Here is a 23,011-nt window from a genome sequence, read left to right as displayed (position 1 = left end):
AAAGAAATTAAATAAAATTAGAAAAAACATGTTTTAATAACATGGATGAATGAAACTTTACTTCACTGAGTATTTTTTTTCTTTTCTTTTTTTTACAGTCACAGTGTTACAAATATTAACATTTCCATGGCCTCTTGTCAGTAACATTTCTGTTCAAATGAATTCAATTCAACCTTTTACGGGAAATCGCCAACCTTGTCAGTACACGAGATTTATTGTAACTGATAAAACCAGACAGACAGGCCTACACCCACGCACCTATCTGGGTGTGGCATGTAGCTCTATACTATATATAACAGTTGGTTCCCAGATTTTAGCTCACACTTACCAGTAACGGATAAGCAGAAAATCTGAGAGGAGTTCACAAAACCTTTGCAAGAACTGGAAGACAAGGTAAGAAAAATCTGTTTGAATTTGCAACTGAAGGATGGTAATTTTCTTTATAAATGTGATGCTGTAAATGTGTATCTTGACCAGTGATGGGAATAACGGCATCACAAGTAACAGCGTTACTAACGCCGTTACTTTTTTCAGTAATGAGTAATCTAACTAATTACTTTTCCTATCGTTACAACGGCGTTACCATTGCTAACACGGTAATTACGAGTTACTACTTTTCAACAAACGGACGGTTGAAGCTGTGTTCAGCTCAGTTGCTCGGAAGTAGCTGTAAGTAATCTGGGCGCTACAGCTTTAAGCAGCTGTGCGCGTTCTTGTGGGCGGCAATCACTTTCTGCCCAACGATCACTTTTTGGCACAACACCTGGAGCTAAGGGGGCAAAACAATCGCATGAGTGCTGCTGTTTGACTGAGGAAGAATAAAGTAGTCGTGGTAAGCCAGTCACATGACCACTTAAAGACAAAGCAACAAGGTGATATATACCAGTTTTTAAATTGTGTTGAGAGGCCACGTAAAACCAGAGTCATGATAAACAATATATACGCAGAGTTTTTTCCTCAATAGTTTTGTCACGTTTACCATCTAAGGACAGCGCTAGCAAGCACTCTCTGCTTATGAGAAGGCTGTGATGTTCTCCTTTATAGTGGACAGAAATTAATTTTTTGGAGTGGCACAAATAATTTGTGGCATCTCATTGAATGCAGAACAGCTGATTGTTCTGTAAATAGTTTGAAATGGTTATTTAAAAGGTAAAAGGTAAATGGATGCAAATAACTTTGTCGTTTGCAAAACTTGTGCATAGGATTTTAAAATTGAAAATTTATATTTGCATTTAAAGTTATGAAATATGATTCATTAAACATGTTTGTGGTTGTTGCAGTAAAAAATATAGCTTTTTCTACTCAGATTTTATGTTTTTTGTCTGATTTTAGATCAATTGTGTTAATACAGTATGTCAAAATGAAAACATAACTGTAAATTCAGACACGTGAATGAGGATGATACCAAACAAGGCAAATAAACAGTTTTTAAAGGTGAAATGTTGAGGGGAAAATCAAAAGTTGTTAAAAATGGCCAATTATACCCTGGTCCCCAGGAGGTTAAACATTTTTTTTAAAGTAATGCAATAGTTACTTTTCAAGTTATTAATTACTTTAAGAATCTTGTAACTCAGTTACTAACTCAGTTACGTTTTTTTGAAGAAGTAACTAGTAACTCTAATTAATTACTTTTTCAAGGTAACTTGCCCAACACTGATCTTAACACAAAGAGTGCTGCAGATAGTAATACCACTCTGTGATTTGCACTATGCAAAATTGTTTTCACATGTAAAATTCCAGAGTTTAGGATATTACTAGAGACTTCAAAGCCCATAAAAACCATTTGTTATATGTACACAATAATATACACAATATATACACAATAATGATTGCAACCATGTGCAATCATTATCGTGTATATATTGTGTATATTACTATTTTCCTTTGAAACAGTTGCTTCAAAGAAAAGACCATAGACCATAGTCAGTTGCATCTTCTAATCAACTTTTGTGTGTCAAATGGTATAAAATTGCAATAGCTCAGTCACCTATCAGTTTTTGATTGCACTGTGGTGGCAATTACATGCAATCAGTTCAGTTCCTACTAAGGCTGTATTTCTGCTGCCTGTACTGCTCCTTTAAGCTCAAACAACAGTCCAGACTAAATTACTTTTATTTTCTAACATTCATTACAGAACAGGACACTTAAAGCTGAAGATGGCAAACACACCAGCCCTGTCCACTGATATGGGTGGGGAAGTATATTTGGGGAGTGAAATCAGAGATTCCTTCACAATGTTGGATATCTTCCATGCAAATCAGGTTGAAGGAGAAAGTTTTGATCCAGGACTCACAGGGACGACAGAAGAGAATTTTTACAGAGGGGCCCCACCTCAGTGGTTAAACTTCTACATTCGTGAAAAGGCAAAGTCCCTTGGAACTGCTTTTATCAAAAGAGATGGACATGAGAAACTTAGGGAACAAATTAAGAAAAATAGAAAATTTCCAGGGATATCAACTGTAAAACTGTCACACCAACCAGGATGTGGGGGAACTACAATGGCCATGCAGGTGATGTGGGACTTGAGAAAAAGCTTCAGGTGTGCTGTTTTAACTGGCTCCACCTCAGACATGGCAAAAGTTGCAAAAGAGGTTGTCCAACTTTTCACAGCAGGCAGTCGAAACCACCAGAGGACTGTGCTGTTGTTAGTGGATGATAAGAAAATCCTGGAAGATCTCCAGAGCAGCATTATGATGACAGTTGCTGAGCAGAAGATAGTTACTCATATGCCTGTAGTAATTTTCCTCAGCTGTGTGAGAAACAATGCACCTCAACAGAGTGACCACGTTGTCCTAAAGAACACACTCTCAGACAATGAGAAGGAAAAATTTGATAAGAAAAAGGAAGAGCTTCAAAAGAGGTACAAAGATAAATGTGAACAATTTCATGGCTTTAACATAATGCAAAGTAATTTCTCTCAGGACTACGTCAGGGAGGCATGTGCTGCATTAGAAAATTGCAAAAAAACAAATCAGTCACTGAAGCTTACTGCCTTCCTGTGTCTGCTGAACGCCTACGTACCAGGTTCATATCTCCTGGAGTCTCAGTGTCTGGACTTCCTCAGACATGAAGACTACGATGACCTTTCACTGGAGGATCAAATGCAGCCTTTCAGTCATCTCATCATCACATTCCAAGAAGATGGAAGAGCTGAGAAAAAAGTCCGCATGGCTCACACTATGATAGCACAACGTTGTACTAAACTGTTGGCAAAGGCAGGTGTGATCAGAAGTGACACAACAAGAAACTTCTTGAACAGTTTTTGCAGTTATGAGATTCCTCCGTGGTTGTTTGGTTTTTTCAAAGACATGCTAACCAAAAGAGAAATGAAAAAAGAAGAGGACCAAGTCAACAGCACAGAAATGAAACAGGAGAGGTTTTCTAGACTAATTCTAGACATTCAAAGGATGGAGGGGAATGAGCAGTGTGCAATAGTTTTAGAAGAGGCCTCAAATACATTTGATCAAAATCCATTTTTTCCACAAGCTCTTGCTCGCTTTTATTATATAGAACTAAACGACTACAATCAGGCAGAAATGTGGGCAGTCGAAGCTGCCCAAAGAGATCCTCAAAATTCATTTTTTGCTGACACACTTGGCCAAGTCCATAAGAACCACCTAATGAAGCAAATGGTTTCTGCTCAACCAAGAGAAATTTTGCAAATGGCCGAAAAAGCCATTAAGGCTTTTGAAAATGAAGAAAAACTTTCTGAGAATGAAGTAAAAGAAATTAGAGAACATGGCAACGCAAACATCTCACAGTTTTATAACTACAGAGGGAAATTTGGTTACCTGCAGGTCTGCATAACTCTGTATAAGAAACTTGTCAGTCAAAATGAAACCTGGGAAAAGGTTCTCACCAAAAAAGTATCGATGGGTTCTGTCCTTGAATCACTTGGAGACAACAAACTCCAAAGATTCAATGACCTCATATTAAGCCTGCGAGATGACATTGAGAGAAAATGCATGTTTTTGGAAAAATTTCTGACTTACTCAAAGTCTAAAATGGAGAAAGACGATCCTGAATATATATCTGATGAGTGCTACCAGAAGTATGTTGGAGACACAACTGCAAAACAACTCATCCAGATGTTTCAGGACAGAAACCTAGATGACCAGTCTGTGAAAGTGCTGTCATTTCTTGTCAAACAATACACTCAATCAGAGCTCGAAGACATATCTACAAAGTGTCCAAGTGCAGATTCAGAGACAGCTCTGGTCAACAACATCTTCGCACGATTTGAAAAAAAAATGCCCTCAAGTGACACAGACCCACCTGAGCTGCACATGTTCACCCTCCTCTGGTACTGGCCTGAAAATCAAGGCCAATGTGTTTATGACCTCAGTGAGTTAACTCAGCAAATGCACAAGTCTTATGAAAAATCATATAAGAAGTACTTTCAAGGCAGGTATCATCTCCCCCTGTTTTTCATTGGGAAAGGTGAAGGTGTGAAGAGAATTGTTCACAGAAATGTTATTGAGAAACATCTGAAAGTGATTGAAGCAGATTGGAGCAATAACTGGAAGAAAGAAGAAATCTTCAGAAATCCTGATGTCAAAGAGCTCCTTCTCAGACTTGATGGAGTAGTAAGAAACTACAAAGTGTATACAAGAGTTGGTGGCAAAGAGATTGAGATGGATGCCAATGTGAGAAACAGCCTTTGGAAACCACGCTCAGTTACCTTTTACCTTGGATTTACCATCAGAGGTCCTGTGGCCTTTGACATTCAGAAAAAAGACACAGGTAAGAAAGCATAACAATAAAATTGCAGTGAAATAAAATGCTCTGTGAACAATGGCTGCTCATTATTAGTTATAGTGGTATAGTGGCCATGTTCATATTATGGTCATGAAGGGATAATTTTTCAGTTTGAAAAATGATTTGTAAAACTGCCACAAGATCTTGGGGTTGTAACCTCAACATCTTGCTTTCATGGCAAACTCTAGAAAATTACTCTTCTTATGTATGTTGGTACATACTTTAAAAAATTAAAGCTCTGTCCCCTAGATATTCACTGTTCTGTTGATCTTAATGCCAACAGTATATGTTTGGAAAGAAACAAATACCAAACCGAAGACATTTAATATATCAACAGAAAGATTAAACATTGGATCAGTGTTTAATCAGTGTAGCATCAAGTTCTAAATAAAAAATATGAAATGTAAATATGTTTACAAACACATTCTTTCTACCAAGATTAAATATTTCTGTACAACATCAAATTGTCTTTTTAATATTAAACATCCATTGTTGTGTTTATTAATTCATTTTATGTGTACTGATCGTCACAGATTAGAGTGTCGTGGATAACCGTGGGACAACTCTGACCAATGATGTGAAAGAGACCAAAGATAATGAGGGACATTCAAGTTTGTTAATCCCGCTCAAAATCTCCATAGGAAGGAGAATCCAAGACTTCTTATATTTTTGGTATTTATGTTTTTAGTTGTAGAGGCAAAACCTAATGGACAAATGTGCTGTAACTTTGAAAATCTCTATGTGTTATGGTCATTTTAGTTTTAGAGAAAAGTAAAGAAAAAATCAGCATTTAATTTAAAACTATTTGCTGCACATAAACAGTAAACTTAATATTTTTCTGGTGCTAGAGCATTTTTAGTCATGGATGTATTATCTCAGATTAAACAACAAACTTTCTCATTCTTAGAGAGAATCTAGCTATTAAAACTTGTTTGCACAGTGTCTACTTAATATTGTGTTTATGGGTTTGTGACATTTATGAAAGTTTTGATGTAGTAAAGTCAAAATACTTTGTCAAGAAACACTTCAAATTATTTTTTTTTATATTTTAAATTTTTCTTTTATCAATCTCTAAACTAAAATTTTTAAAAACATGACATAAGATGAGTGAAGCATAACCAGTTAACCAATTAAAGCCTTTCAGATTTTTGAAGGTCAGATTTTTTTTTTAAGATTTTGAAAATGGTAGCTTATTATGATGTAGTTTTATGTTTTGCTTATTTAAGCATTATAACATGAAATAGCATGTATGTGCTATTCACTTCATGGTTTTATTATGTATTCATCAAAGGGGTTTCTTTTTTTCATTGTGTTGCAGTTTTTCACTGTTATAATACGTACTTTGTAGTTTCATTTTTCTTAAATTAGATGAACATTATTGATTAATAATAAAAAAACAAAGGTTTTTTTTCTGCAGCATTATTGAATCTGCACATTTGCATCCTGAATTTAATCTTGATTATGTAAATCAATATTAAAGGTACAATACATGACCATCTTTGTTTAATAATATTATTTTACATTCATTTCAAATGTGTGTACCGGCTGTTAGTTAAGATGAAATCGTTACTTGTTTGCAGTTTATTAGTATTTCTTATTAATGCTAATGTTATTCTCTCTTAATTAATTTGTCAAAAAACAGAAAAAGAGAAACTGAAATTCTGCACTTAATATCAGAACAACATAATTTACTTGAATACTTGTGCCCATGGTAATCCTTCATTGCAACTATGATATCTGACAGTGTAATAGAATTAGTCTACTTACCCTTTTGATTTGTATGAACAGAGTAGCTTTAGAAGGAATCAAATTCTTGGCCTGAATAGTTTTTTTTAGTCAGCCACAATCTGCTGCTGATAATTACTTGTATACAACACTTTTCACTTGTGTATGAATAGAATTTTGGTGTCAGTAAGGGGACAAATGTCACATTACTACTTTCGACTTTTGGTGTGAGTTCTCTGACTGCACACAGAAAACTTAGAGCTTCACTGGCAGAAAGCAAATTATCCAAAATATATTAAAAGCTTCCGAGTACAAACATATTTGTACAAAACATTTACAAGAAGAGATTTGAAGAATTGAATAAGACTATTTAGAAAGCAAAGGAGGGTTTTATTATCCAGTTGTGACAAAAAAAAAGCCATGTGAATGTAAATGGTTATTTCAATGCAGATGATTGAAAACGATTTGACTAAGGAATTTCAATAAATAAATGAATAGCTTCAAAGTTGTTACTCACAAATGAGATGGAAAGTCGATGTCACAAAGAGTTTAGAGGTTTCAATAAGGTCAAGTTTGAGAATGCCGACAGGTTTATTAGACAGATGAGTCCCTCCAGCTACTTGCAAATCAGATTTGGTGTGCTGAGATGTGAAGAGGGAGGAAGGAGGTCGATTATTACTTAAATTCCGTATCTGATCAGAAACATACACACATCTGTCATTTGGATGTAGCCTTTTTTTTTCTTTTACAAAAAAAATCACAACTGATCTGTGTAAGGAAGTAAAAATCAATTAGACTCCAGTGACCCATCATAGAAGAATGAGATCCCAGTAGTGAGAGGAGAGCAAAGCACCCCCTGGAGTCTAGATGCTGGTGGTAGTCAAGATGACGATGAGGAGGAGCCTGGTTGCATGAATGACAGTCTGAAAGACAGAATGACAGAAGACCACTGAGATTTTAAACACAGAGAGCAGAAGGCAGGGAAGAAAATGATTGGACCAGAGTAATGATATCAGCACTGAGTTTGCAGCCGGATGAGTGATTACAGATGTTCCTTACTAAACTTACACATAAGCCTCATTTTTACTGAAGACAAGAAATATGTGGAGCTCAACTCCCAGCATGCTGGGTGAGGACTGTGTGATAAGGGTAACATTTTGAGCTGGTTTTTTTTTTTTTGTTGTTTTGTTTTTTCACACAGAGGACTGTGTGAAAAAAGACAGTTTTGTTACTGCACTCACAGCTGTGAACATTACACATGCATCAGTTACACCAATGAAAATGTTTTCATAAGAAGAAATAAAGAAAAAATAAAGAAAATTAAGAAGAAATAAACAGCCTTGAAGAAGGTGCTTTTATTGGTTCACTGTAAATTTGGTCACATCCTGCACTCTAGAGCCTACATCAAAAACACTACTTTAATATCATAAATGAAACATTCTTTAACCCGACAGAGCCGCTGGTCCATTGAGTGGATGTCATGCTTTGACTCTCCTTCTATGCAACGTAGGATTAAGCTGTATGGTTGATATGTATTTATGTGTAAATGTGTTAGTAATGTTTCTTTAAAAGTTGGCTCTGACTGTTTTCGTGATGCTTTAAACTAATTTTTAACCTCTGCTGGTACTGAAAAGTATGCATGTTAATTTGATACCTATAGACGAGGCAAAGCATAACATCCACACAATACACCAGCTGGCCTATTATACAGTTTGCTATGATATCAGGTTGCATTTTCTTTATGAGGCACTATATTCACAACCCCCATTGAATTACTAAGGTTTTTTGAAGTTTCACTTTTTCCACAAACTCTCGCTTGTTTTATTATATTGAACTAGAAGACTACTACAACACAGACATTTGGGTAAAGGAAGCAAAGCGGAGGGCTCACTGAAGTTCATTTGTTGCAGATACACTAGGCCAAGTCCATAAGAGCCACCTGGAGAACACAACCATTTCTGCCAGATCAAGAGAAATTTTGAGACTGGCCCAGAGGGGATTGAAGCTTTTGAAGATGAAGAAAAACCTGCTAAAAATGAACATGTCAAAGGCAAACAAGAAAGTGCTGCTTAGTTACCTGTGGTATGACCATCTTATCAGACAATGAACAACAATGAACTTTGGAAGAAAGTTCCCACCAAAAACGTGTGACTGGACTCTGTCCTGAAATCCCCCCAGAGATGAGAAACTTTTCATGTTTATGGAGCTAGTAAACAGTCTCAGAGATATGGTTATGAAAAGGTTTGAATTTTTTTGACAGTTTCAGATTTTGTTTTGAAAAAAGATGATTCATCCTACATTTAACAAAAAAAACAAAACATCAGAATGTCTGCAAAAGGTATGTTGTGCCAAGCCAAATGATCACATCCAGAAAGCCTTCCACAAACTTAAACAAAACCTGTCTGTCACTTCTCCGGGAGTACTTTCATGTCTCGAAAGATGGACTAAATCAGACACCAAGGACATTGAACTATGTCAACATAAAGACTCTGTTGTACATGTCTTACCCAGCTACATTCAGGCCAATATCATGCTGATTAATATGAAAGAAACGTCTGGGTTTCTCCCTGAAAGCAGATGAGTTTTTATTGAGATATTTTATTGAGTTTACGTATGATTTTATATCTCATCAAATAATAAGAATAAGAATAATCAGATACATTTTTTGTTTTTACACACACAAAAAAATAGAAGCTATAATGTCAAAAACATCACTGATTCATATCCTGGCGCCTCTCGTTGGCTGGAAGCAGCAAGTACGCCACCTGTCGAAACAGGCGTGAAACACACAACAACGTCGGAGTTTGTCGTGGTCACGTGACCTGGGTGTTTTCTACCGCACTTTGGAACTGGGTTATGAAACATCTGTGCCTCGGTGGCTCAATACCAATGACCGTAGATACTCAATACGGTATCGAAACGTCAATATTGAGCTTCCCGTCGGCAGCACATAACGGTTTTGAAACCCTTTATTCAGGCTTGGATATGCGCATGCGTAGGAGGGTTTTACACGGTCGATCGAAGCACGCGCTTGTGAGTCCTCATTACACACAAATCATTGTACACGTTTGTAAATCATCATATCGTTATATCGTACTCGTTCGTAACACTTAACTTTATCTCTATATGAACTTGAATAACAGGTTAACTCAACCACAAGCGCGAACTAGTGACGGAATAAAATAATCTTCCGACATGAACGCGTTCATAGTGAAACGTCAGTATTTCCTGTTGTGATGAACGTTTCCTTATCAAATGAACTTATGAATACAATACCGCTTTGAAGAAGTGCACGTAATGTTTGAATATAGGACAAAATTAACATATACCACCTATTTTATTATTTGTGCTGGATAAATTTGCAAATTTCCACTCTTTGGCTTCTAATTGTGCAATATTTGACTTGTTTATCGACTGAACGAGTCAAGTGTAGCCCCTGCCTTAAAAAAAAAAAAAAAACTTTAAGCAAGAAGGAAATGCGCCTGGGATTGTTTTAGAACTGCTCTGACGTTAAAAGTGTAGAGGTGTCCATGTCTGTAGGTGATTATCTCTTCCTGTTTTGGGTGTGTCTACTACCTCCTGGGTTACAGTACACATCCACGGTCCCAGTGCTTGAACGCATGGCATGATAGCAGATCGCTAGAGCTGTCCGCGACATTTTAGAGAAGGTAAGATAAATCCCGTTAAGATCTGAAAGTTTTTGTTGAAGTTAATGTTTGGTCCTTTACATGGAGAAGGCTATATATACGTGTACTCCACCAGCAATGAAATGGCTATTTAAATATATCACATTCCATAAAGTGAATGTAAGACCTTAATTTACAAATAGTTTAAGCTAAGACATAAGACTAACAAATGTTTGTGTTTTGTTTTTACATTCATTACCATGAAGTGAAGTGAAAGTGTGAAGATGGCAAACAGACCAGCCCTGTCCACTGCTGAAGGTGGAGAAGCAGATGCAAGGAGTAAAATCAGTGATTCCTTCTCATTTTTGGATGTCCTCCATGCCAATCAGTTTGAAGGAGAGTTTATTGAACCTCAACACGCTGAGCAAGTGGAGGAAAACTTTTACAGAGGGGCCCCACCGAACTGGTTCAACTTCTATATCAGTGAACAAGCAGTGTCAGATGGCAATGCAACTCCTTTTATCAAACGAGATGGATATGAAACCCTTAAAGAACAAATTCACCTGAGAAGAAAAGGCCCTGGGACATCAACAATTAAACTGTTTCATCAACAAGGATGTGGGGGAACCACACTGGCTATGCAGGTGCTGTGGGACTTGAGGAAAACCTTCAGATGTGCTGTTTTGACAGGCTCAACATTAGATATCACAAAAGTTGCGCAAGATGTGGTCAGCCTTTTTACAGCAGGTAGCCATGGCCACCAGAAAACGGTACTGTTGTTACTAAATGATGAGTTCATATTGGACATCCTCCAGGACAGGATTATGGATGAGATTGCTGAACAGGATATAGAAATTGATTTGCCTGTGGTAATTTTACTGAACTGTGTGAGAAGCAGTGACGGGATTATCCACCAAAAGGCGCGTTCTTATGAACTGAAACAAAAGTTCAAGAGGAAAATGAGAAAATCTATTATTCTCAAAAAATCTCTCTCAGACAGAGAGCAAGCAGACTTTGATATGAAAAAAGAAGAGCTTGGCAGAAGATTTGGTGATCGGTGCAAGCAGTTTCATGGTTTTAACATTCTGCAGTCTAATTTCTCTCAAGCCTACATCAGGAACGCATGTGCTACATTAGAACATATCAAAAGAACAAATAAGCCACTGAAGATGCAGCTTGCTGCCTTCCTGTGTCTGCTGAACGCCTACGTACCAGGTTCATATCTCCTGGAGTCTCAGTGCCTGGACTTCCTCAGAAGAGACAAGTTTGGTCACCTTTCACTGGAGGATCAAATGCAGCCTTTCAGTCATCTGATCGTCACCTTCCAACAAGGTGAAAGATCTGAAAAAAAGGTTTGCATGGCTCACAATATGATAGCTCAGTGTTGTACTGAACAGTTGGCTAATGCGGGTGTGACCAGAAGTGACACAACAAGACACTTCTTGAACAGTTTTTGCAGAAGTTATGTTCCTCCATATTTACTTGGGTTTATCAAAGACATGCTAAATAAAAGAGAAATTACGGTAATAGAGGACCCAACTCATGGCATTAAAGAATGGAAAGAAAAGTTTTCCAGACTGATTCAAGATATTACAAAGAGAGAAGATGAGGGCAACAGTCTGTCAGTTTTGATCATGGCCTCAAATAAGTTTTATGAAGTTTCACTTTTTCCACAGACTCTTGCTCGTTTTTATTATATTCAACTAGAAGACTACTACAATGCAGAAATCTGGGCAAAAGAAGCAAAGCGGAGGGCTCCTTGGAGTTCATTTGTTGCAGATACACTAGGCCAAGTCCATAAGATCCACCTAAAGAAGATGCTCGTTTATACCAGACCAAGCGAAATTTTGCAACTGGCCCAAAAAGCCATTGAAGCTTTTGAAGATGAAGAAAAACTTGCTAAAAATGAACATGCAAAGGGTAAACAAGGAGATGGGAATGTAAAAGTCTTGCGTGCTTTAAACACCAGAGGGCTGTTTGGTTATCTGGAAGTTTGCAGCCTGTTGTATGATCATCTTATCAGACATGATGAACTTTGGAAGCAAGTTCTCACAAGAACCATGTCACTGGACTCTGTCCTGAAATCCACCGGAGATAGGAACATTGTCAGGTTTAAGGAGCTAATAAACAGCCTCAGAGATTTGGTTGAGAAAAGATTTGAATTTTTTGACACGTTTTTAACGTATTCATATTCTGTTGTTAAAAGAGACGATTCATCCTACATGTCCAGAAAGACAATAGAATGCTACAAAAAGTATGTTGGAGTCGCAGAACCAAATGATCAACTCCAGAAAGCCTTCCACAAACTTAAACAAAAACTGGCTGTCACTTCTCCGGGAGTACTTTCATGTCTTGAAAGATGCACTAGATCAGACACCAAGGACATTGCTGTATGGTGGAGAGAAATCTGCCAACACAAACATTCTGCTACACATGCCTTACTCAACTACGTTCTGGCCAATATCATGCTGATAAATCTGAAAGAACCTCCGTCCAGCTCCGACTACCAAAGCAGCTTTAGAGAGAAAATGCCATTGGCTCCTGAGATGCAACCCGAGTTTCACATGTTAGCTCTGCTGTTGTGTTGGCCTACAGATGGTGAACACGAATTGGCCTTTGACCTCCCTCATTTAATCCAAAATATTCTGCAATCCTATGAACAAGAATATAAGTCACTCTTTCAGTCAAGGTACCTTCGACCCATATTTTTTCTTGGACCGGGTCAGGGTCTGAACAGATTTGTTCACAGACGCAACCTTGAAATCTTGTGGACTCAAGATGCACTGGAAGACCCAAAAACAAACTGGAGGAATGACGATATTTTCACTGATCCGACAGTCCAAGGCAAACTCCTCAGAATTGAAGGTATAGTGCAAGATTACAGGCTGTATGCAACATTTGGTGACACAGAGATCGAGTTAGATGCCAACCGAAAAGACAGCCTCTGGAAAAAAGGCCATGTGTTCTTTTATGTTGGATTTACAATCGGAGGTCCTGTTGCTTACAACGTTCACAGAGCTGAGGGTAAGAGAATTAAGTTACTAAAGTCCTCATCTTTACAAATGTCATATGTGTTAATAATACACATTTTGTACTGCCATTATCAAAGTGAGTTAGTGCTGCGTACAAAGTTTTCCTGTACTAAACTGGTTTTATTGTTACACTTAAAGATTCTAACAATAGAAAATAGATATCTTATATGTACTTAATGTAATTTTCTTATGTAGAAATCTCACACATGATAGCACTTGTGGTAAAGGGGAAAAAACCAATGTGTCTGAATGATATGTTGTTGGCCAGCTCTTTAAAATTAAACTTTGCTTTACAAGAACCATCAGAGAGACTTCTGAAGACTTTTGACAATGAAACAGTAAGTTTCTACTTCTCTGGGATTTTGTTTGTTTCTCATATATTGTATGTCACATAAAAATTCTAAAGTCATAATGTAAATGTATAATTATATTGTAAAAATATAATGAAAAAAATATCTTGTACAACAGGACTCCAGTCAGTGGACGAAGCTGAAACCTGAAGTTGAGATAATGGAGGAGGTTCATACTTACAGGTAAAGGTTATCGATAACTACAAGACAGACCATAAAGTAATTCATTACAAGTGCCTTTTTATATTATTTGCTTTGCAGTTTTGCTGTTTCTGTTCGTGCATGTGAACAGAGCATAACAGAGCATTTTGTCTTGTCTATTCAAATTCAGCCTGCAGTCTGAAAGTGGCAAATATGAATGCAGCGAGTCTGCCTTGCGGTGGGTTTGTAAGGAAACCGTCAGCTTCAGATACCAGTTTAGCTCATGGGAGCGATTCATGAGGAAACCTGTATGCATGGACTACATACCAGCAGGACCCCTAATGGACATCAAAGTCACAGATGGGAAGCTAGAGGAAGTCCGTCTGCCGCACTGGATCTGTACAGGTGAGCAGTCGTAAAACACATATGATTGTTTTATTACAGTAATAAAGATATTTATGCACACGACTGTTTGTGCTTTGCAGGTGAAAATGCAGCGATGTCAGACATATTTCGAGTTCTGCATGTGGACAGCAGTGGAGGTTATTTGGAGCAAGTGTCTGAAATGACATCATCCCATGTGAAGTTAAACAAGCCGGAGTTCTTTCTAAGAGGAGCCATGATCCTAAAGAAACTGGGCCTATATCTAAAAGTTTTTGCTGATGTCTTGATATACATGCAAATCACATCTGGCCTCACTCTGCACGTTTACCTGGTCCCACATGATCCTCTACTACAACAGGTAATACAATGCCACATACTGGAGCAACAATATAAAGTAGAAGTGAGGAAAAATATATAATAACACAGAGAAATAAAATGCTCTCATTGATAAATACAAAAACACAGTGACACTACAAGGCAGCAAATTAATAGAGTTTGGTCTCTAAATGTTTTGACAACCCAACTGACAACATTACTGACTTTCAGGCAGAGAAAACTGCATTAAAAGTTAAGAACTTACAGCCATCTTTATGCTAATGTAATTTAATCATTCTTTCAAAAGCTGTTTTTTGAACAGCTTTGAGCTTTTTTTAAACTTTGTAGTTGTTACTTGTGTTTTCTTAGCATTTTCCCTTTTCAGTTTCATGGATTGCAGTAGTGCAAATCAATGTTCTCATCTTGATATAAACACAAACACATATGTTCATTAAAGACATGAATAGATGTGAACACGATTCCCAAAGATTTCCAATCATTACTTGTATGTGAAGAATGGTCCATTTTTCCATGTTTCAGGAAGTGGAGAAGAAGGAGAAATCTGACGGATTCAGAAAAATCCGAAAGACAAGTCCTGTTGACCCTGTACAGCTGGAGAGTTATTTCTACCTCTCAACAGACTGGGACACAGCAGAAATCTGCCCTGAGGTTTGGACTAAGCTGCCCTTCTGTTCATTGCACCATAACATAGAAACAGCAAAAATCCTCAAGTTTCCATAAAATGTTTTCTCTGCAGAAACAGCAGTTCATGTTGGAGTGGAGCGACACTAATTTCTTTGAGGTGGTCATTGGAAATGAAAAAAGCGACTTCGGAAACGTGAAACTGAAACTTGAAGTTGAGCGCAGGGGAGGAAAGGAAAAGGACACCGTGTGGACGTGCACTATCGGAACAGGTTAGTGTTTTATATGTTGTTACCCTAACGCAGCTCATCTAAACTATGAACAGCCACCATCTGACCAATGTGAACCCTTTTATTCCAGATGACTATTAAACTCAAGCATTCACCAAGAACAGGGTAAGAGGTTCGTTTTAATCCATAATTATTAGATTATTATTGTTATCAAAGTAGATCCCTTTAAAAAAATAGTCATGAAAAAGAAGGTACACCACTTTTTTATTCTAAGGTTTTACTTATCCAGCTATAATTTGAAGGGAAAAAAAACATCTGGTTCCAATCGGATTCTGAAAGAATCTAAATACAAACCTGAGATGAGGAATGTGTTTATATTTATTCATTTAACAAAACTAGGCCAAAGTGCAGAAGTAGTGTGTGAAAAACTAAGCACAACACAAGATTTAGTGGCTTGTAAAACCACATTTAGCAACAATAAGAAGCAATCAGTGTTACTTTATCAGTCTCTCACATCATTGTGGAGGTATTTTGGTTCACACTTCTTTACAGCACCGCTTCAGTTCATTGAACTTTGCTGTCATTCATTTACACACAGCTGTCTGAAAAAGCATTTCAGTCCGGTTGAGGTCTGTACTTTGACTGCTCCATTCTCCTGTGCTTGGGATCATTGTCCTGCTGCATGATTTAATTTCAGCCAAGCTTTATCTGTCAGCAGATGCCCTTGCATTTTTCTCTTGAAAACTTTGGTATACCGAGAAGTTCAACTCAAATGTTTAGTTCCTGTGGCTGCAAAATGAGAAGAGAACATGTGAAGAGACTTTCTTCTTCATATAACATGCTAATTGAGGCCTTTAGGGTCTTTTGGGGTTTTTGTAGCTTCCCTGAGCATTGCACGGTCTGACATTTACTGGGATGGTGACTCGTGTGAACACTGGAAGCCGTCCTTGAATGTTTTCTTTTTGTGAATAATAATTCTCACCAGACTGTTGGGCATCAACACTTGTTTCTTTAAAATTATTACTACTTTCTTCCCTGGAAATCTGTCAGCTGTGGTGATTTCTTGTAAAAGAAAAGAGAGCAGCTTCGTAGCTTTGTTTAGTTTGCAGCACCAGGCTGCTATTTACCCTCTGTATTAATGGAAGCATTAAAGTCTATTTAGTTTTTCAGCGTTTTGCCATAATTTTCATTAAAAAATGAGTGAGTTGATCTTTTACAACCTGATAAGGACAAAGCGATATTTATTATATTCTGGTAAGTAAAACCTTAGAACTGAAAAAAGGATTTACTTCTTTTCTCACAACTATAATCCTAATATAGATCATCACTGTCTAGTATTCAACAGTGATGATCTGAACACTAGACTTTTTTTTCTTTTTTTAAATTTTCACCAACTTCCTCTGCTCAGGATTTCGTGGTTTGCCATTGGACAGCTCTGATTGGCAGAGCGAGTGAGGCAGCAGCTGTTGTAGACGAGCTTCAGGAAAAGGATGTGATCTCTGAGGACAAACATGGTGCTGAGAGAAGTTCAAATGCAACATGAGACCAAATGAGAGAGATTGTTTAGTCTGTGACGCTGACACAACAGAGCAGAGATGTCTATAAAATCCTGAGAGGGATGAAGTCTGAGGTTTCTCATGTATGAGCTTGAAGGATCTCAGTGAAAGAACATGACTGTAATGACTGCTTAGAAAATGGAGCCGATCTGTACATTTGATTAACATGCGGCCTTTCCATACCTCCTGTGCAAGAATATGATGTGAAAGAATGATTAAACCTAATTTTATCTAGTTAGTGGCATAAAAATTAAGGGTTAAATCTATTGTTTAAAGTATATAAACCTATGAACATTGCAGAATCTTGTTTTCGCAACCAAATAATTGTTTTTTTTTCTTTTTTCAAAAATTTAAAAAATGCCTTTTTTAAATAATATTTTACCTTTTTTTGTCTTTGTAATTTTATGTGTTTTATGTTTTCTACAACATGGGAAATGGAAGTTAATCTTTATGCAGAAGATGAGAAAATATTTAAATAAACAGACTTAATTATAATAACTCACATTTTATTATAACTACTTTGTTTTAATTAAAAGTGAAAAATGATATCGTGCCTACGTTTGGTGTTCAAACTTTTCAATGAAGCAGAATAATTTGTAGATTAAATAATAAAAAAAAAAGTTTTGAGCTGGGAAAAAAGTGAGTATGGTTTTATTTCCCCCAATAAGACAAATAGAAATGTGCACACTTTTGTTTTTCTTAAAGCAGAAAATCAGTTTTTACGGGATGTTATTGAGGAATGAGCAATGCGCTATAAATTAGTTGCCGTACAAGTACTGTAGTGTTGATACTCGGTGAAGGTTATTGGTTCATCTGAGCGATGAGCCCCTCCAGCTCCGGACGCGCCTTGAACCGTGCTTGGAAATCATCTTCGGTGTGCTGAGAGGTTCAGAGGGAGAGAAGTGGATTAGTAGTAAAAATTATGATATGACCAAAAACTACACATGCACATTGCTTTTAAGAGTAAGATGGAGTTTGGTTGGTTATAGTGAGCACTTCTAATGTTCTTCAACAGTTATGGACTAAAAGATGAACATGCAACAGCTTACTCACACGGGACACAGCGCGGCGTTCAGAGTGCTCAGCTGGACAAAAAGTAATAATACTGTTAACAGTTAGGTCTTTAAAACCTCTCAGTACACCTGCAGCACCTGCAGTTTGAGCTGAAAGCACAAACAAAACCCCAAAAAACACAACAAGCCAGGTCTTACCTGTCCTCAAGACTCGGTGGTGAGTCTTGAGGACAGCATCGACGTACGTCTTGGTGCCTTGCTCCTGCATCAGCATGACCTCTGTGCTCTTTGTTGGTAAAGCATAGCTGTACTTGGGAAGCATTAAAGAGTATTAAAGCTAAATTTTCAGTCTACTACAAAGGAAAAAAACCCCAAAAAACAACAAACTTGTTGTAATATATTTGTCAGATGAGAATTGGGCAGGTTATCTGTATCCATGAATCTTTTCACATTTGTTTAGAAGCACTTACATTTTCAGAGCGCTTTCTTCTTCATCTCTATTTGTAAACAGAAAAATACCAGGGCTGTTTGTTCTCTTAACTTATGATGATGAATTTCTGAGGAGTGAAACATCATAAAAAAGCTCATTCAAGAGAACAAGAGTGGGATTTTTTTTAAGTTTTCATCTTACACACTGAGGCAATGCAGAGGAACTCTGCTGCCACCTAGTGACCAATGTCTGAAATATATCAAGGTTTAAAACTTGATTGCCTACCATCATTACTGTGGCTTTGACAGTTTAACGTTTTTGATAACTACGTCAGCGCCTTCATGTAAAACACATCTAAATTAATTTTTATTCCTCCCTTTAGAGGGAGAAAAACAACTTTTACAAACCTGCAGTTCATCCTGGCTAAATGTTTCTATCTGCTATAAACACACAGAACCTGCCCCATTCTGATCATCAGCTATCATTCTTGCATATTTTGTCTCTGTAAAAACAACAACAACAACCAATCAAAAAAGGCTAATGTGTTCAGCAACAACTAGTCAAAATCTGTGTGAGAGTGTGTGTGACTGGTATTCTGGGTATTCCCTTATGTAGTTTTGTTGGTATTGCTACGATAAGGTCTTTTGGTTGTAATGTGGTATCGAGGATATGATGCTGCTGCTAGTAGTGTGAACTTCATAATTCTTTTGTTAGGCCACCCACCCAGCTGCCACTGCTCTTAATTAATTTGTCTAAAAATGAAAGAGAAACCCTTCTGAAGTAAATATCAGACCAACATAATTTCATAAATATTTTGTCCATAGTGATACTTAAGTGAAAATGTGATATATGACAGCATAACAAGCAACTGGAATTTGCCTACTTAGCCTGATGATTTGTATAAACAGAGCAGACTAAATAGGAATCAAACTCTTGGCCTGAATTATTTTTTTAGTGCCCATCTGCTGTCGACACTTACCGTAACGCTTGCAGGGATGTGTCTGAATAGAAATTTGGTGTCTATAAGGAGACAAATGCCACATTAGTAATTTCCACTTTTGGTGGTCATGGACAGTTCATGCAGAAGAAGTGAGCGTGATTCATCGAGCTATAGAATTCATTTAGGCTATTTGGCAATTAGACATCCGTGACCCATCATAGCAGAATGAGATCCCAGCAGTGGGAGGAGTGAGGATTACCCCCTGGAGTCTAGATGCTGGTGGTAGTGAAGATGAAGATGAGGAGGAGGTGGGAGGCATCAATGGAAGTCTGAAAGACAGAATAATGGAAAAGCACTAAGATTTCAAACACAGAGAACAGAAGACAGGCAGGAAAATGATTGGACCAGAGTAATGATGTCAGCACTGAGTTTGCAGGCCGATGAGTGATTACAGATGTTCCTTACTCAAGTTACACTTGAGCTTCATTATTACTGAAGACCAGAAATATGTGGAGCTCAACTCCCAGACGACTGTGTGAAAAAAGACAGTTTTGCCACTGCACTCACAGCTGTGAACATTACACCTGCATCAGTTACACCGATCAAAATAAAAATAACAAAATAAACCTGTTGTTTTCAAAAGAAGAAATAAACAGCCTTAAAGAAGGTGCTGTTATTGGTTCACTGTAAATGTGGTCACATCCTGCCCTCTAGAGCCTACATCAAAAAACACTACATTAATATCATATATGAAACATTCTCTAACCCGACAGAGCCGCTGGTCCATTGAGTGGATGTCACGCTTTGCCTCCCCCAGGCGTGAAATTGACACGTGTACCAGCAGAGGTCTGTAATTTATTTAAAGCTAACAAGACACTTCTGAGAAAGGATGTTATGAAGTACACTCCAGGCTCCTTCTATGTCACATTATGATTAAGCTAAATGGCTGATATGTATTTACGTGTAAATGTGTTCGTAATGTTTCTTTAAGTTTAAGTTTCCCCTGACTGTTTTCGTGATGCTTTAAATACATTTTTAACCTCTGCTGGTTCTGCAAAGTACTGTAGCTTAAGCATGCATAGGCGAGGCAAAGCATGACATCCACACAATAGACCAGCTGGCCTATTACACACTTTGCAGTGACATTGGGTTGCATGCTCCTTATGAGGCACTATATTCACAAAGTGCAAAAAAAAGTCTTTTATATTACAGACAGTCTGGACCCATTGTGCAAACACAAACCAATGAAAGCAGAATAAACAGGCTTTAAGTGACTGTAACGTCACCACACAAATGTGATCAATACTGTATTGTAAGCCCCAAATGTGAGAAACTAAATAAATACATTTTTATGACATTAACTTCTTCATTAGTTTAATTATGTAGTGGAAATATCGGTCAATCCTAAATAAAATATGAATGTAACTCCAGTACCTCTGTGCTGTGCTGGTTATTTCCAACTGCTGCAGTCATTCCTCCTGTGTTGTTTTTAGAATAAATGATCTAAATTTAAGAATTAATAAACATTTCTAGAAAAAATCTAAAAAGTTATCAATTAAATGATCTCATAATGAGTTAGATGATTTATGCTACATTCATGTGTTCAGAATGTTTTTATATCAGTTTCATTTGCTTTATATGTGTTAATATACAAACGTAATACCTTAGACATAATTTAAGTGTCTAAGGTTAAGATTAATCGTTATTAGATGCTTTGTGGAGTGATACAGGGCCATGAAATGATGAGTTACAACAGTGGAATGTGGCAGGTCTTGCAGAAGAATGCGATGTTGAGATGCCGCTGACGACAACGAGAATGTTGCAAATGTAGGAATGCTGAATGTGAGATGAGATGACGTGCAGCAATGTTGTTTGTTTTGTGTCTTTGAACTGTCAAAGGGAGGCTGAGTTGAATGAAATTGGACTTTCTTCAATGTTGTGTTTTGCTTCTGTACTTCATGTGATTGCATTTTTCTAGAGGTGCACAGCAAAAATATAAAATATAAAAGTACTTTTCATTGAGACTAATATTCTCATGCACACAAAAAGTCCCAACTGGATTTAGTTACAAACTGCTGGTGTGGAGGACCCATGTGTCATGACGTGTTTGACGATAAGGAATTTCTGGTGATGTTTGAATGATCAAAGTTCATTTCTAGGCATGTATGTTTTGCTGTAGCAGGCAATAGAGGCATCTTTGAAACATTTTTAATATTAATGTTATCAGTCTTAGCGTATAGCAGCTATGGCGCCATAAGAATGGCGTCCTATGGCTTTGATTTTGCTTTCATAATAATGATATGTATTATTATAATAATACATATGAAAGCATTCTAAATAGAGTTAGCATGAAAGAACATGCACAGTAGACAAGTGTTTACTTGTTTCCAGCACTTAAAAAAAATCTTATTCTGTTCAGTAACTGTGTGTTACTGTCTTTTGAGTCAGTCAGTGGGATGTTTTGTCTAATATTCATATGGCCTCTTATTTTTGTAAAGCACACAGTTCTTAAATAATGTGGCAGGTGTGGTTGTTTCATAGTTGATCCACCTCGTTATGTTTGTCAAGAATTGTTGCTCTTAAATAGATCAGATTACGAGTTACGCCTGTTATTGTGCACATGGTTAAATTTAGTTTGAGCCTGAAGTGAAGTGAAGAGATTGAGCGCACTTGCCCTGAGGAATTAACCATTTTAGTTGCAACATTAACAACATGTTTTAGCACACTTACACAACATGTTGAGTCAGCCTGGATGTAGAACTCATGCATTGTTAATTTAGGCAAGAAGTATTTCTGGATTCATGATTTATTTTGGACTGACTCCAGCAAAATATCATGGATATTTAGACAAATATAAGGATTTGGCGTTTTGTCACAATTTAAATGAGACTGAACTAAAATTGTGTCACTTTTTCACTGTACTAAAATTACACATCAAAACACAGTCCGGCTCAAAAGTTGAAGACCACTTGAAAAATGGTCTTGAGCATGCAATTTATTAAAAACAACACTTAAACTGAAACAGGCTGTTTTACAGCTGATCAAAAGTTTAGGACCTTTAAAAGGTCAAATCTGTGCAAAAATGTGGATTCATTGTCATTTTCTGTCAGGTAGCCAGATTGTAATGACGTTCTGATGGCAAAGGCAAAATAAAACGTGGTTCACGTTGTGAACGTGGTCGGTCTGTTGAACTGCATAAGCAGGCTCTCTTGCAACATGGCAGGACTAGAACATAAATAAAACATTTCCTTTGTTTTCTTCATATATAACTTTATTCTTTCAGTGGCAAAAGTAAAACTGCTCCTGCTTATTCCTCACTTAGAAGAAAAATATAAAATTTAAAAAAGGCACCAAAACCTATATCAACAGGGCTTCTTTCACATTTTTCTATATTACTGCTAATTAACCTCTGCAGATCTATGAGATCCATATTTAGCTGGACAAGAGTGCATTTAATAGAAATAAAATTTAAACTCTTTCACTCCATTCATCTACATGACAGATGGGACTAAACTCGTAGAAAAGTACTCGACAGCTGTGGGATCCTTCTACATTTCCCCTTTTCAGCTGGTTGAAAAAATTGTCAGTTTAGTTCTCTGCACAGACACACATTATTTAAAAATCAAGCATTTCCACACGTTGTGCCAGACATTTTGTTTTTTGTTGTTCTGATTTTTGGCAGTGTTACTTGTACTGACAAGTCCAGGAAACTTCAAGCTGTGTGATGCAATGAACAGCTGTGCGTGTGTGGTACATGAAAGCTTGTGATCAGGCATCGTTTAGGGAGTACTTAATTTGCTTTTGCTTTGTTTTTTAAATAACAGATCATTTTCAAGATTGTGTTAATTTAATCGTGGGAAGCCAAAATT

General features: G+C 37.1%; 3 protein-coding genes across 5 annotated transcripts; 2 read left to right on the top strand and 1 right to left on the bottom strand.

Moving 5' to 3' along the window:
- The first annotated feature begins 340 nt into the window (after window positions 1–340).
- On the top strand, window positions 341–6,252 carry LOC146714351 (sterile alpha motif domain-containing protein 9-like). The gene is made up of 3 exons (XM_085450822.1): window positions 341–393; window positions 2,135–4,743; window positions 5,292–6,252. The coding sequence occupies exons 2-3, from the start codon at window positions 2,157–2,159 to the stop codon at window positions 5,294–5,296; spliced, it is 2,592 nt and encodes an 863-aa protein (XP_085306948.1). The 5' UTR covers window positions 341–393; window positions 2,135–2,156; the 3' UTR covers window positions 5,297–6,252.
- A 3,059-nt stretch (window positions 6,253–9,311) lies between these two features.
- LOC146714350 (sterile alpha motif domain-containing protein 9-like) lies at window positions 9,312–17,410 on the top strand. 3 transcript variants are annotated; one of them, XM_085450820.1, is made up of 11 exons: window positions 9,312–9,516; window positions 10,024–10,151; window positions 10,376–13,133; window positions 13,439–13,479; window positions 13,610–13,674; window positions 13,823–14,037; window positions 14,118–14,374; window positions 14,872–15,000; window positions 15,089–15,245; window positions 15,334–15,368; window positions 16,612–17,410. In XM_085450820.1, the coding sequence occupies exons 3-10, from the start codon at window positions 10,394–10,396 to the stop codon at window positions 15,342–15,344; spliced, it is 3,615 nt and encodes a 1,204-aa protein (XP_085306946.1). In that variant the 5' UTR covers window positions 9,312–9,516; window positions 10,024–10,151; window positions 10,376–10,393; the 3' UTR covers window positions 15,345–15,368; window positions 16,612–17,410. The 3 variants fall into 3 exon arrangements, with proteins under 3 accessions (XP_085306946.1, XP_085306945.1, XP_085306947.1); XM_085450819.1 differs by having other exon boundaries at window positions 9,312–10,151; XM_085450821.1 differs by having other exon boundaries at window positions 9,312–10,151; window positions 15,334–15,375.
- Window positions 17,411–17,601: 191 nt separating this feature from the next.
- LOC146714349 (uncharacterized) lies at window positions 17,602–19,467 on the bottom strand. The gene is made up of 3 exons (XM_085450823.1): window positions 19,402–19,467; window positions 19,182–19,222; window positions 17,602–18,077 (listed from the first exon to the last, which is right to left on the bottom strand). Exons 1-3 carry the CDS (start codon window positions 19,459–19,461, stop codon window positions 17,768–17,770), a joined length of 411 nt encoding a protein of 136 aa, XP_085306949.1. The 5' UTR covers window positions 19,462–19,467; the 3' UTR covers window positions 17,602–17,767.
- Window positions 19,468–23,011: the final 3,544 nt, after the last annotated feature.

This window comes from Copadichromis virginalis, linkage group LG3 (genome assembly GCF_057382275.1).
Source record: "Copadichromis virginalis isolate Kocher_CV1m ecotype Utaka linkage group LG3, C_Virginalis_male_GT1.1, whole genome shotgun sequence".
NCBI classification, from domain to species: domain Eukaryota; kingdom Metazoa; phylum Chordata; class Actinopteri; order Cichliformes; family Cichlidae; genus Copadichromis; species Copadichromis virginalis.
Note: the sequence above shows the minus strand (reverse complement) of the source record. Positions and strands in the feature narration are given on the sequence as shown.